The 12,979-nt window shown below is 38.3% G+C and overlaps 1 protein-coding gene and 1 pseudogene across 1 annotated transcript; one reads left to right on the plus strand and one right to left on the minus strand.

The window, feature by feature from the left end:
• Positions 1 to 390: 390 nt before the first annotated feature.
• On the plus strand, positions 391 to 3,909 carry LOC101311123 (uncharacterized protein At1g04910-like). Its single transcript, XM_004306454.1, has 6 exons — positions 391 to 1,151; positions 1,420 to 1,588; positions 2,159 to 2,248; positions 2,438 to 2,721; positions 2,834 to 3,092; positions 3,239 to 3,909. Exons 1-6 carry the CDS (start codon positions 457 to 459, stop codon positions 3,473 to 3,475), a joined length of 1,734 nt encoding a protein of 577 aa, XP_004306502.1. The 5' UTR covers positions 391 to 456; the 3' UTR covers positions 3,476 to 3,909.
• Positions 3,910 to 4,181: 272 nt separating this feature from the next.
• LOC101308326 overlaps positions 4,182 to 12,979 on the minus strand; it is a 17,848-nt pseudogene continuing 9,050 nt past the window's right edge.

Raw genomic sequence — 12,979 nt, forward strand, 5'->3', positions numbered from 1 at the left:
TACTAAATTCATATATAATTGCTAGATTCCTTCATTTGCAAAAAATTAAACTAAAAGGGTTAGGAGGACAGAATTATATAGTCCACATCGATCCCACTTAGCTTAGCTTTGATATATAAATAAGCAAAGCAAAGCAAAGCATGGGAGAATAAGCCAGAAGCCTTTCTTGAACCCATTTGTCCAAAATCCACAGTTCTCTCTTTCATAAATATAAACGTAAACGCGTACGCGACCTATCAGATTTCCATGTTCCCGCCGCCTGTTTCTTCCTATTAACCCCATTTCGTTTCCCCCTTTGCTATATTCCTCTCTCTCTCTCTGAATGGTCATGACTTCAACGCTGCTCGTTAAGTGAGGAAGCTCATATATAGAGTAAATCATCTTAAGAAGAAGAAGAAGAAGAGGAAACAGAGCCTCTCTCTCTCTCTCTCTCTCTCTCTCTCTCTCGGTCCATCTATGGCCAAGTCAAAAAGCACCAAGAACAAGGTCTCTTACATTTCAGTCCCTTCTCAGATTATCAACTCTCTCTCTGCATCTTCTCTGCAATCCCTCCTTACTTCACCCAAGAAATCTTCAAGGAGCAAAGCTAGGTACTTGAGCTTTCTCACCAAGTACAGGAGCCCAAGTTTCTGGGTTTTCTTCCTCTTCCTCTTTGGATTTCTCGGCATGCTCAAGCTCGGCTTCAATTTAAACACTTTGATCTCCTTTTCTCCTTACCCATGTACCACAACCACAACCCACTTCCAGGCCTTGGTCTCCTCAAATGGGTATTTGAAATCACACATGAGTATTGCTTCAAATGAAAATGGTCAGAAAGCTGAGGTCTTTGATAGTTTGACTCATTCACTCCCCCTGATTCTAAAGGAGGAGGAGGAGCCCAAACCAGAACCGAACAGTGATAAGACAGTAAGTGAGTTCTGGAAGCAACCAGATGGTTTGGGGTATAGGCCATGCTTGGATTTCACCCGGGACTATCAGAAGGCGAGTGAGGTGACAGTCAAGGACAGGACTAAATACCTGATGGTTGTGGTTGCTGGAGGGCTGAACCAGCAAAGGAACCAGATTGTTGATGCTGTTGTTATTGCTAGGATTCTTGGGGCTGCTTTGGTCGTTCCCATCTTGCAAGTCAATGTCATCTGGGGAGATGAAAGGTACATCATGTTTCTTTCTCAGACAGATCACATTTATTAAGTTTCTGTTTTTCCCTCAATGTGTCATGATCCAATGTGCAACTTACAAATCTCGTATTTATAGCTCAGATGACTATTGAATCACTTCAGTCCCCAAATTTATTGAATCATGCTCTTTCCTTCCATCCTCATTTTACCTTCCTTTTCTTGAATAGCTCCGTATATGGTTAGGCTATTATTGTTGGACCTGACAGTTGTTTCCTGTGTTATTGATTTGTAATGGATGCAGTGAATTTTCTGATATATTTGATATGGAGCACTTCAAGAAAGTTCTTGCTGATGATGTCCGTATAGTTTCTTCACTGCCATCAACACATATAATGACAAGGCCAGTGGAGGAGAAACGGACTCCTCTTCATGTTTCTCCTAGTTGGATTCGGTCACGCTATCTCAAGAGGGTAAGAATCATTCCTTTATCTGTTCCTGCTTTGAACCAATCCTGCTGCTCTTGTTTTTCAGAAGATGGTAATAGGGAATTATAATAGAGAAATACGCATAGGCAGCTGTTAGAATGCTGTAGACATTGCCACAGGATTTGTTATTGTGGAGTTGAACTTATTTGTGGGCCTTGTGACGCACAAATAAGCTTGGTGTGGGGTGCATTCCTGAAAAAAGTACAACTTTCAAACAACTGCTGTTGGCATTCTTTTGGTTCACTAGTGTTACTGCAATGGGATGGAACATGTTCTAACTTGTTAGATTTATGCTCAAGCATGTGGTGATCAGTGATCACACAAATGAAGGTCCATTTCAAGTCAATGGCTAATTCTTAGCATCTATTTGTTAAAGATGGATGTTCTTGATAGATGAACAGTATGTGCTGCCTTTAAACTAGAAAAAAAAAAAAAAAAACTAGGGACAAGTTCATAGTTTTATGATTTCCTTTTTCCCTGTAGTTAAAGCAAAAAAGAAGAGTATTTTCTTTTAGGTCTATATCTGTAACATAATTTTTTTTTTCATCTCCACAGATTAAAAGAGAAGGGGTTTTGCTTCTAAGAGGCTTGGATTCAAGGCTCTCTAAGGATCTTCCTTCTGATCTTCAGAAGCTTCGATGCAAGGTAATATACTTAACAAGTTAATTTCCCCCCACAGGAGACACTTTGTTTCTTCTTTCTCCCTTGTATAATGACTTGACTTTTATCATATTCACAATGCCTTTATTTTTGTTGAATCAGTTTGTCTAACTATAGAGATGAAATGAGGTTCTTGAGACAGCTAATTCTAATATCTCCTTTGCTTGACTTCAGGTTGCTTTTCATGCATTGAGGTTTGCTCCTCCAATTTTGGGAATTGGCAACAAGCTTGCGGAGAGGATGCGTAGCAAGGGACCCTACCTTGCCCTTCATCTAAGAATGGAGAAGGATGTATGGGTAAGGACTGGTTGCCTTCCTGGTCTCAGTCATGAATACGATGAGATAGTAAACAGTGAAAGGATACAACGGCCTGAGCTCCTCACTGGACGATCAAACATGACTTACCACGAAAGAAAACTTGCTGGTCTCTGCCCTTTGAATTCCTTGGAAGTGACTAGGTAAGAACGTTCTAGCCATATACGCATTTGCTCATAGAAACTTACGAGCAGGTTTGTCAATAATCTTTTTTGATGTATCACAGTTATCTAACGGGGAAATTTTTTGTTTTAGGTTGCTAAAAGCTCTAGGAGCTCCTAAAGATGCAAGAATATATTGGGCTGGAGGGGAGCCACTGGGCGGAAAAGAAGCCTTGCTTCCATTAACCCGGGAATTTTCCCATTTTTACAACAAGGAAGATCTTGCTTTGCCTGGTGAGCTAGAACCTTTTGCAAAAAGAGCTTCTGTCATGGCTGCCATTGATTATATAGTTTCCGAGAACAGTGATGTCTTCATGCCGTCTCATGGGGGAAATATGGGTCATGCACTCCAGGTGTAGTAATTAATTTTGTGTTTAGATATATGCATGTGCTTGTGAAAGAAGTGTATTTACTTCTTGTATTTCCTAATTCGATTCACCAGCTGATTACCTAATTTTATGGGGCATTCCTTGACAAAAAGTGATGTATTCTTTTACAGGGACAACGTGCCTATGCTGGCCACAAGAAGTATATAACACCAGACAAAAGGCATATGCTTCCTTATTTTCTGGACTCTTTGCTCCCTGAAGCAGAGTTTAATAGGATCATAAAGGAGTTGCACCGTGATTCCTTAGGGCAGCCAGACATTCGTATTAGCAAAGTTGGAAGAGATGTTACAAAGTATCCCATCCCGGAGTGTATGTGCAGTGATTCTCATGCTCATCCCCAATTGTGAGTCAACGCTGAATTTTCCAGTATAGCAACTGCTGCATACTAAAATCGAAACTTCTCGATCAGCAAATCCTTGAATTTGAGCCCTTTGAAAAGTGGATATTCTCCAGGGCAGTGATGGTTCTTCGGATAGCCAATTTTTCAGAGCAACTGCGGTACTACCAATCATTGTGAGTTTTCTCACTTATTCTTCCATATTCCTTTGAGACTAATTCAAGCAAATCAAGAAGACGCGCCTTTAAGGCAATAGTCTATGGTTCTGTGCAAGGCAGAAAAGAGGGAAGAAGGCCTCATAAATTCTTTGATTCGTTTTAGGAACAATTCGTTTAGGATATAATTATAGTATTATACCATATTGGTTTCGTTAATTCTTTGTATTATAGAACAAGCATGTAATTAAATTAGTATATATAATCTAAAGTGATAATCTCTTGATCCGTCTCCCAATCTTACATGATGATAGAACTGATATCTTCTGCGGTTCTGCATGCAAAGCAATTTCTGGAATCTCTTCATGTCATTTTAATGTTATTTCGTGTCTGTAAACAAGAAACAGAAGTGTATTTATCTTTCTTAATGTCAACAAGAAGCATTTTACAATCAACAAGATATGGAAATAGTTTACATACCACACTCTTTATAACAATAAAAGGGATAAATGATGAAAGAAATTTTCAATATTTCATAATCAAATGCGTCGTAGATAGAATCTAGATAGAGATGCTATTAGGGACTCCCATTCCTGTGACCCCATGTTTTGAGGATGGTTTCGAAAGCTCATACGGAACAACCCCTGCTCCAACTCTGTTTCTGAGGCGAGTATCGCTATTCCTCATCAATTTTTTCTTCCAGTTTCTTCAAATTCCCCTTGAACCGCTCGAATGCAGCTTTTATTACAGGATTTTCATCCCAAGATAATTCAATCTTGTCACCGATGTACTCCTCATCACGTGAATGATTTGACAATACATCCAAGACAGCAGTCACTTTAGTTGCTTGAACTTTTGAAGGGAAGCAGTCTAGCAATGCAGATTCTGGTTTCTTTAAAAATGTCTTGGTAACCTCATGATATGGATCAGTTGGCATTTTGGTTCGAGCGATTGTAGGCCGGTTAGGGAAATATGCAGCATAAGTGTACTGACCAAAGTTCACAGCTGCATGATGACCAGATGTTACCCAAAGTATGGTTGTCAATTCATGAATGACATCTTCTTGGGTCTTCAAATTTGGCCACCATGGCTCGTCTTTTTTGTCTTGGTGGCCTTTGTTTCTAACTTCGTACCACCAAGCTTGAAGCTCTTGATCAAACTCAACACGTTTTGAATCTGTGTAGTAGTGGTTCACGTAGTCACTGACCCATTTCTTGATTGCATCCCAAAGAATGAGACCATCGTTTGCAAAAGGGTAGTCTTGGATTGTTAGCTTCAAACCGTGCTCAGCATCCCGTTTCTCAACTGCCATTCCCCTGAAAGCACAATGAGTAGTAGTTCGATCAAGTTTTGTTGATCAAGAATTATCAGATACATTGTTGATCAATTAGTAGCTAGTATAAACTTTCATCAGTTTTTTGAGTAGACATTCACTCTAGTAGTTATACCCTGAGAGAGTGAAAGTACCTTCTGATCAAATCTGCTGGTAAAGATTCCATGTCAAAGCGCCAGAGCTTGTCATTAGCAGCAGAACTAAGCTGCATGGAGTACTTTCCCGGTGAGAAGGTGCTCTCGATAATTCCATCTGCATTTATCAGGCTTTCTCTAGCCATAGAATTGATTTCTAATGTATACCGGAAGTGTGGATGTAGAAGCCTATAAATGGGATGCACTGCGCTTAATTGTCGATTCGCTGCAATTATGTATGGCTCTGTCGCACAATGAATCCTCAGCCTGCGAATCATATAGAAATTACATACACCAAGTACCTTACTCTCCATGTCATAGCACATATATGCAAATTACTCTCCATGTCATAGCACATATATGCAAATTTTCAAAGCCGAATTAGAGAATATCACTGCCTTGACTGGCAGTGGAACCATGAGGTGAAGTTAATATATTGCGTTTTCTTACCAGTGGACAACAAGTTGATGATAGGCAGAATCATGAGCACAGACATGGGCTTTAGCGAGCCAGCCGAGCCTCCAAAGCCAGCATTCAGTGCCATCCCAGCTTGGGGTGAAGACGTCCTTCCACTGTGTACGTGGGTCGGGACCAACCAGTGGGCGAGCGAGATCAATGGCAATAGGTCAGAGTGTGCCACCCTTGGTGAGGAAGAAGAGTGTTCGAGAAGCATACAATATGGTACCTTCAAGCTCTCTTACTCTGTTCACCTAAGGCAAGAGCAGATCATGGTAGTCTAACATAAACAGCTTCTCGGTTTTCAAGGCCTGCATTTCAAGTAAGATATATGCATGCATCGATCAGCCAGGAAAAAAAGTTAGAAAGTTGCATGATTAAAACAGATCAAACCAACTGCTGGCATGGTGTTTATAAATACCTCGTCGACAGTCATACAACCTTTGATCTCTTTCTCCACTAGTTCAGTTGTGATCAATGATTCAGGTGTGCCATAAATCTCGGGGTCAAGTTTGCTTTTTAAAGGCCATTCCTGCATGATCATATGCACCAAGACAAGAAAAATAGAACTTATTTTTGCCACAAAAGATACAAAATATTTTTAACCAATAAAAAACACACCCTAACTTGACGCTGTGACGTCGTTTATTAATGGATTGGTACATTTTTAAAATTTTTTTTTTAATTTATTGAAAAAAAAGAAACAAAAGAGTATATAAAGGAAGAGGGGGACATAGACTAAAACCTCTCTCGAAAAAAGAAGAACAACACAAAAACTTGTGATCTACTAAAGACAAAGAACAACGAAGAACATATTTGTTGCTGCTGCCTAATGAATTACAAATCAAAAAAACCAATATAAGATCAAGCTGTAATGGATTGGAACATCATTTGATCCTTCCCTTAGAAAAAAAAAATGCTCTAAATCCGCAAATTATGAAGAAAGCATGCATACCTTAACTAGTTCAATACTAAATGGATTAAGACCAGCAAGAGTTTGCCGAGAAAACTCTTCATCTCTAAACCAAGCAAATTTATCACCTGCAGTAGATAGAGGATAATCAAGAGGATGATCCAAAGCAACCTGTATAACTTGCTACAAAGAGCAGCAGACAGACATACGGTGAAGCATTTCGGGTTTTTCAAACAAGACAAGACTCCTTGCACCATCACTGATAGCCTTCAATAGCCTTGGTACCATTGACCTATCAAACTCGGTTGTTTTTAGAATAGGCAGGAGTGCGTCTCTTTCATGAAACAATGAATCTATTTCTGTGAATTGCTGAAAGTTTAGGTTGTGATGATGAAGGAGTAATGGCTCAAGCAGAGCACGCAAGGCGTGGATTACAGATGTCACACTGCCCTTCCCAAAAATGTCACTTGTTTCAACTCCGAGAAGGATTCATCTCTTGATACATACACATTGCTGCTCTTTTTTTTTCCGACAATGTGTCTGCGTTAATATCAATTATCAAAATAATTAAGATAAACTCATAAGAAAGCAAGTGTAGATGTATGTTCAATGTAAGAAACATTTCTTCATAAATTTAATTACTAGCTACGCATATAGTCATTTGAATTGATAGGAGGATTTCAGTTAGAGGTTACTACTCTTTTTAGTGGGGGGACGTCCAGTTCTGCAGCGCCTAGGGTAGGGGTGCTCTTTGCCGCCAAGGACGGGCCTAGCCAGTTCCTTTCTGTTATCTGGGTCTCCAAGATCATTATATGTATCATAATCGTAAATCCTATCCCATGTTTCTCTTTCGCCATTTCCATCTCCTCTCAAATTTTGCAGCTCAATTTCTCTTTGTCTCTTCAACCTAGGTGGTGTCTCCGATGGCAAGTATCACTGATACGTACAGATTAATTTACATTACATGATTAAACATTTTACTTGCTGCGTGCATGTCACCATGGTAATATAAACAGAAAATATATATAAGAAAACAAATTCATTGATCGATCACTGTCCAGTTGTACCATTTGGTTCATATCCTAATTAATTAGACGTCGGTAAGCAGCTGCATGCAGACTGTTTAAGCAATTACGTGGGAGTAAGAAGCTATAGCTAGCTAGCTTACCTTGTTGGTGAAGAAGAGTCTCTTATCTGAGTTGTCATACATGGAATGAACCCAGGAGTTACAAGCAAGACTAAGACAGCCATTGGGGAAACCGTGGAGCTGAATAGTCTGGATATAAATCTCCTTGTGGTGCTGATTCTGAACCTGAATGGCTCCAACCTCTCCAAAATCTGGTGGGATTCTCAACTCACTCTCATACTCGTCAACACTTGTGCTTGCTTTATGTGCGTACCCCTTGAATCCTTGATCACCTCTTTCTCTAACCCCGTCCCTACAACAAACCCGTCATTAATTTGCGATCAAATTGCTACATCCTTTTTGTAATTAAAAAGATCGAGGAGTTCGTTACCGTCTAACACAACAAGAATCTAAAAGAATATATAGCTATTTGAGCTTGAGGAGGGATCTCATCAAACTAAGACAAGGCGAGGTTGATAGCGACCGAAACCGGGCGTTTCAATTAAAAACCCTTTTGTGTCAATTGTAGTATGTAGCAAATAAGAGTATCGTTATAAAAGACGGGGATTGAGGGTATCTTTACAATTACGTTAATTACAAAACAAGATAAAACAAAATATTATAGTACTAGAGATATGGGGTTTTGTGATTATAAACAAGAGAAAATAAAGAAATAAAATAAAGCAGAAAAGATCAAATGGATGAGATGTTAGAGACTTGGAAATCCACTGCCAAGTATGTTTTAAGACATGTTAATAACCAAAGATTCAATCATTAAGTCACAAATCGGTATCAATCAAGAACAAACCGTGAACGTACTGCGTAAGTTCTTATTACTTCCCTTGAATACTGAAGCAAGATGAACGCCCCATTACTAAGCCTTTAGAATAACCAATCAAGGTATAGACGCTATCCTATCAACAAATTATTCTAAGCATTAAGATCAATGAAAGTGATTGAACAAGTATGCAAAACTAGTGTGGAACGCCTACCTAGCATTCAATCCTTTTTATTTGGTTTCACCTATTGTCCTATAGGTTTCACTACTTTGAAACATGCTTTTTAACAGTTTAGGAGATTAAACAACCTAATTCTAGCTCCACTCACAAGTTCATAATGTTCTATGTTGCGCATACATGAACATAAACAAGCAAGAGTTCCCTATAAACCAAAACCAAATAAACAATTTGAAAGACTCAATAATTCGAAACCAAGGTTCAAAACAATATCTAAAACATTCTTGGGGTTTCAAACCTTGCCCTTAATTAAGAGAATTCAGCCACACCTGGCGGCAAAATCACACAAGGAGAATAAAAGATGACAAAGGAAAGGTAAACCGTAGATGATGGAGAGATCAATGATGGCTTGGCGACTTCCTTGTGCGAGTCCGCAACTATAGAGGTTCTGATGATGATGAGATCGCTGCCCTCCTCTCTAATCTTCCCGTCCTCCCTTCCTTTCTGCTGTGGTTAAGGTTAAGAAACCCTCAAAACTCGTCCACGGGCTTGCTAATGTGGTCTGGGCCTTAAAATAGAAGTTTTGGTCCAAATCAGAAATTCGGGCAGACTGACCTTTGGCAACTCAAATGGTCATAACTTCTTCTCCAAAATAGGTATTGACGATCCGTAAAAAGTTCTGGAAAGTAAACTCTTGTAGCTTTCTATTGATATATGGCACATCTCCTGGATCGTTGTGAGTTAATCACAATCGTCTGTCAAAGTTAACTGACGATTTCTGGCAGATTTTCTGATTTCTTTCCTTGCACAACATGGATTCCTTTTCCTTCAAGATTTCTTCTCTTTCGTCTCTTTTGGGCTCCTCGGCTTTATTTATGACCTAAAAACACAAACTTAGTTAATATGAATATTGTTAAGGGAATTACATAGCTAAATAGGGTCGGAAATACATTATAAACGTAACACTTTGTGCTCCTATCAGAGGTTAGAGAATGAACATTTAATTTGTTGAATACTTTGTTTTGCTTTGGCTACTTGTGGAATTTAGCTCGAACTAATATGATTTTATGGCAAGTTTCTCCATGTTTTTATGGTAAAAGATGCAGGAACCGAAGAACTTATCCAATTTACTATATATCTATTAGTTGTCGTACTGTTCATGGGAACAGTGCAGGAACAGTGCACTTCCAGGTTTTGCCTCTGGTTTGGGTATGTGTACGTAAGTCCGCCTTTGGCCTTCTTGATCTCTTGCCAAGTGTCCTTTCGCGAGTCTTCTTGCTTCTTCTTGCCATATCTCAGTGCGACAGAGAGAAACGAAAGTCCTAGAAAAGGTGAGAGAGAAAAGAGCAGCGAAAGAAGGCTATCGATTTTGGGTTTGAGCAATTCCATAATATATGCTCATGTTGCCACATGTATCTTAATGATAACCAAATTGACTGAAATTTTACAAAGATGATCTATACATTAGTATCTAGAGACTAGACGATAGAGATGTGAAAATTCAATTGAAAAGTGGAAATCCGCACCGTAAGAATAAATAAGGACATCCTTAGCCAAGAAAGCCTATATATATACATACAGAGAGGAACCACACGCCCTTAAAGTGCGGACGTCCCTCCGTTCTTCACTGATGGCGTCGACGATGCAGCGCCTCGATCCAACCAAGCGGACTCCAATGGTGTCCCCGATCACTTTCTCTCCCCAGCGAGATCAATTTGAAGGTCTGGCTCCACCAAATATATATATGCATGCTTTGATCAATCCTCCTTACTCCATCATTATTCAATTAACGCCGAGTCCATATACATTAATTATATAAGCAATTTGAGTTACTATAAGAAGATATGGATCTAGAAATAAAATATACGTATGTTAAGAAAAGAAAAGTAGGTAAAGTAGGTGCATATGTGCCTCATCATTTGGCCCTTCGGCCCTAGCCCGCCCTAAAACCCGTCCTACCCTCTAAGGCCGAAACCCTATCCGACCCTCCATTAGGGCGGGCCGGCCCTAGCCCTTCTCAAATAGGGTAGGGCAAGGGTTTAGCAAATGAAACCCGACCCTCCCTTATTGAGCCCTTTAGGGCCAAATCCGACCTAACCCTAAAAGCTCACCCTAAAAGCCCACTCTTTAGGCCCTAATAAATTTCTTATTTTTTCTATTGTTTTAATATGTCTCTTATTTTTTATATATAACACAACTAATCTTATTTTTTGTAATTAATTTTGCTAGCTTTATTTCTTTGATTTCATTTTGCTTTGTTGAATAACGATTGAATTTGATGATTTAGAGAGAATTCATGAGATATATGAGTATAACCATTTAGACTAATATTTATAGATATATGTCCTAAGTTAAGTATAATGTATATGCATGTATATATGTTAAATATGACTACAAAATAGAATGGATTGCATATAAGTGATATAATCCTTAAGCTAAATTGTGAGAAAAACAAATAAAACTAGCCAATCTTGGCCTTATTTAGCCCTATTTAAAGAGTCGGCCCTTTTAACCCTAATAAAATAGGCCGTTAGGGTGGGTAAGGGCTTGCATATTCAAGCCTCGGCCCTACCCTACACTACCAGAAGAAAGGCTTTAGCCGACGAAAATAAAAAAACCAGGATTTTTTCGTCGGCTAAAGTCCACTTTAGCCGACGAAATTTTCCTTCAATTTCGTCAGCTAATTTACATTTTCGTCGGCTATGGTCAACTTTAGCCGACGAAATTAAAATTTCATCGGCGAAAGAATTTATTTCGTCGGCTAAAGTTCACAGACTATAGCCGACGATTTTAAACATTCTTTAGCCGACGAAATTAAAATTTCATCGGCTAAAGTGCTTTATATTTGCAGTTCTGGACAGCAGCTCATCTAGGAAAAAAAAACGGAAGAAAAAGTTTGGGTGTTGTCGAAATCTGTCCATAATTAGTTTGTGGAGCACTACGCCAATAAGTGCAACAAACGACACTTTTCACACAACGGTACACAATTGCAGAGTTGTACAAATTTCAAAAATGCTTCATACAATGTTCAAAAACATTCATCCGTTGTGTGGATAATCTGAGATAATTCCAGTTTTTTTTCCTTAAACTAGTACAACACTTTAGACAATATTTTGTTGTCTGAATGAAGATAAAAATGAGGTCCATTTTGCTTTTAACCCTACTCTAGTTTGACAGATAACTGGGTGTTGTTACACAACAGTGAAACAAATAAATGTTGTGTGAATGTATACAATTTAAACTATCACACAATACTTTTTATACATCTGTTGTACGATATATCTCTCATGCCAGGTTGCAGACTTCTAGTTTTAAAATTGCTCTTACATCCTCTGAAAACCTAAATTTTTTGTGAAGGATAGCCTTGGTGGTTTTGATGTAACGACGGAACACTCAAACTTGTTGTGTGAGATTATAGTATTTTAAACAATCACACAACGACTTTTCAGTTTTGGTTGTATAATGTATTTTCGTGTCACGATGAAGCCCTTCTCTTACATTTGGCAATACTACTTTAAGTTCTTCATCCCACAACAATCAACTAAGAAATGTTGTGTGAAGGTATATCACACAATTGTTTTCAATATTACGTTGTAACCTCTAACCCCTAAAATACCCTAAACCCTAAAAAATCCTAATAAATTTCCTATTGTAGTGCCACAACGGTTCTTTTTTAATACTGATGTGTGATGTAAAATTAATATTGTTGAATTTATGGTTGACCGAGTTAATCGATACCCAAACGTTTCTGAAAATTTGTGAATTTTGTTACACTGCTATACTTCACTATCATAATTATATCAAACGGTTGAATTTTCATGATTTTAGTCCTAAACATCTATATCACAATCAACCTACTAATGAGATATAACTTGTTTACTATATGGCACATAATATGACATAACATGTGTAGTACATATTATATAAACGTATGTTTATCTAGAGAGACACTATTGAGGAAATGAAATTTTGAAAATCGAACCGTATAGACATGTTTACGATATTGAAGCATGATTGTGGTAGAAATGTTATCAATTTTCGGTATTACATGAGTGTCGATCGATACGGTCAACTCTAATTACACTTACTTTCACTATGGGGAGCCAAATCATCATGATATAATTGACACCAACTTCTTATATGAGTTCATGCATAATAACCATGTGATTATACGAGTGTCGACAAAATCAAAAAAAATATTTAGAGTATTGCATTTCGACGTGTTTTCGTATGACGAGTCTCCCATATTTAGACAACTCTTAATGCTTTTATGCGTTGTGTGAGTGAAAACTAGGGTTATTTTAAAGAGTGACTCGTTAGAATGAAAAGTAGCGGGAAATTTTCCGCCCTCACAATTAAGTGAATGTCTCTATTTTCTTTCTTCTCAGACAACATAAAATATGCAATTTATGTTGTCTGATTTGTAAAAATGGATAGGGAA

This window comes from Fragaria vesca, linkage group LG7 (assembly GCF_000184155.1).
Source record: "Fragaria vesca subsp. vesca linkage group LG7, FraVesHawaii_1.0, whole genome shotgun sequence".
In the NCBI taxonomy this organism is placed as follows: Eukaryota; Viridiplantae; Streptophyta; class Magnoliopsida; order Rosales; family Rosaceae; genus Fragaria; species Fragaria vesca.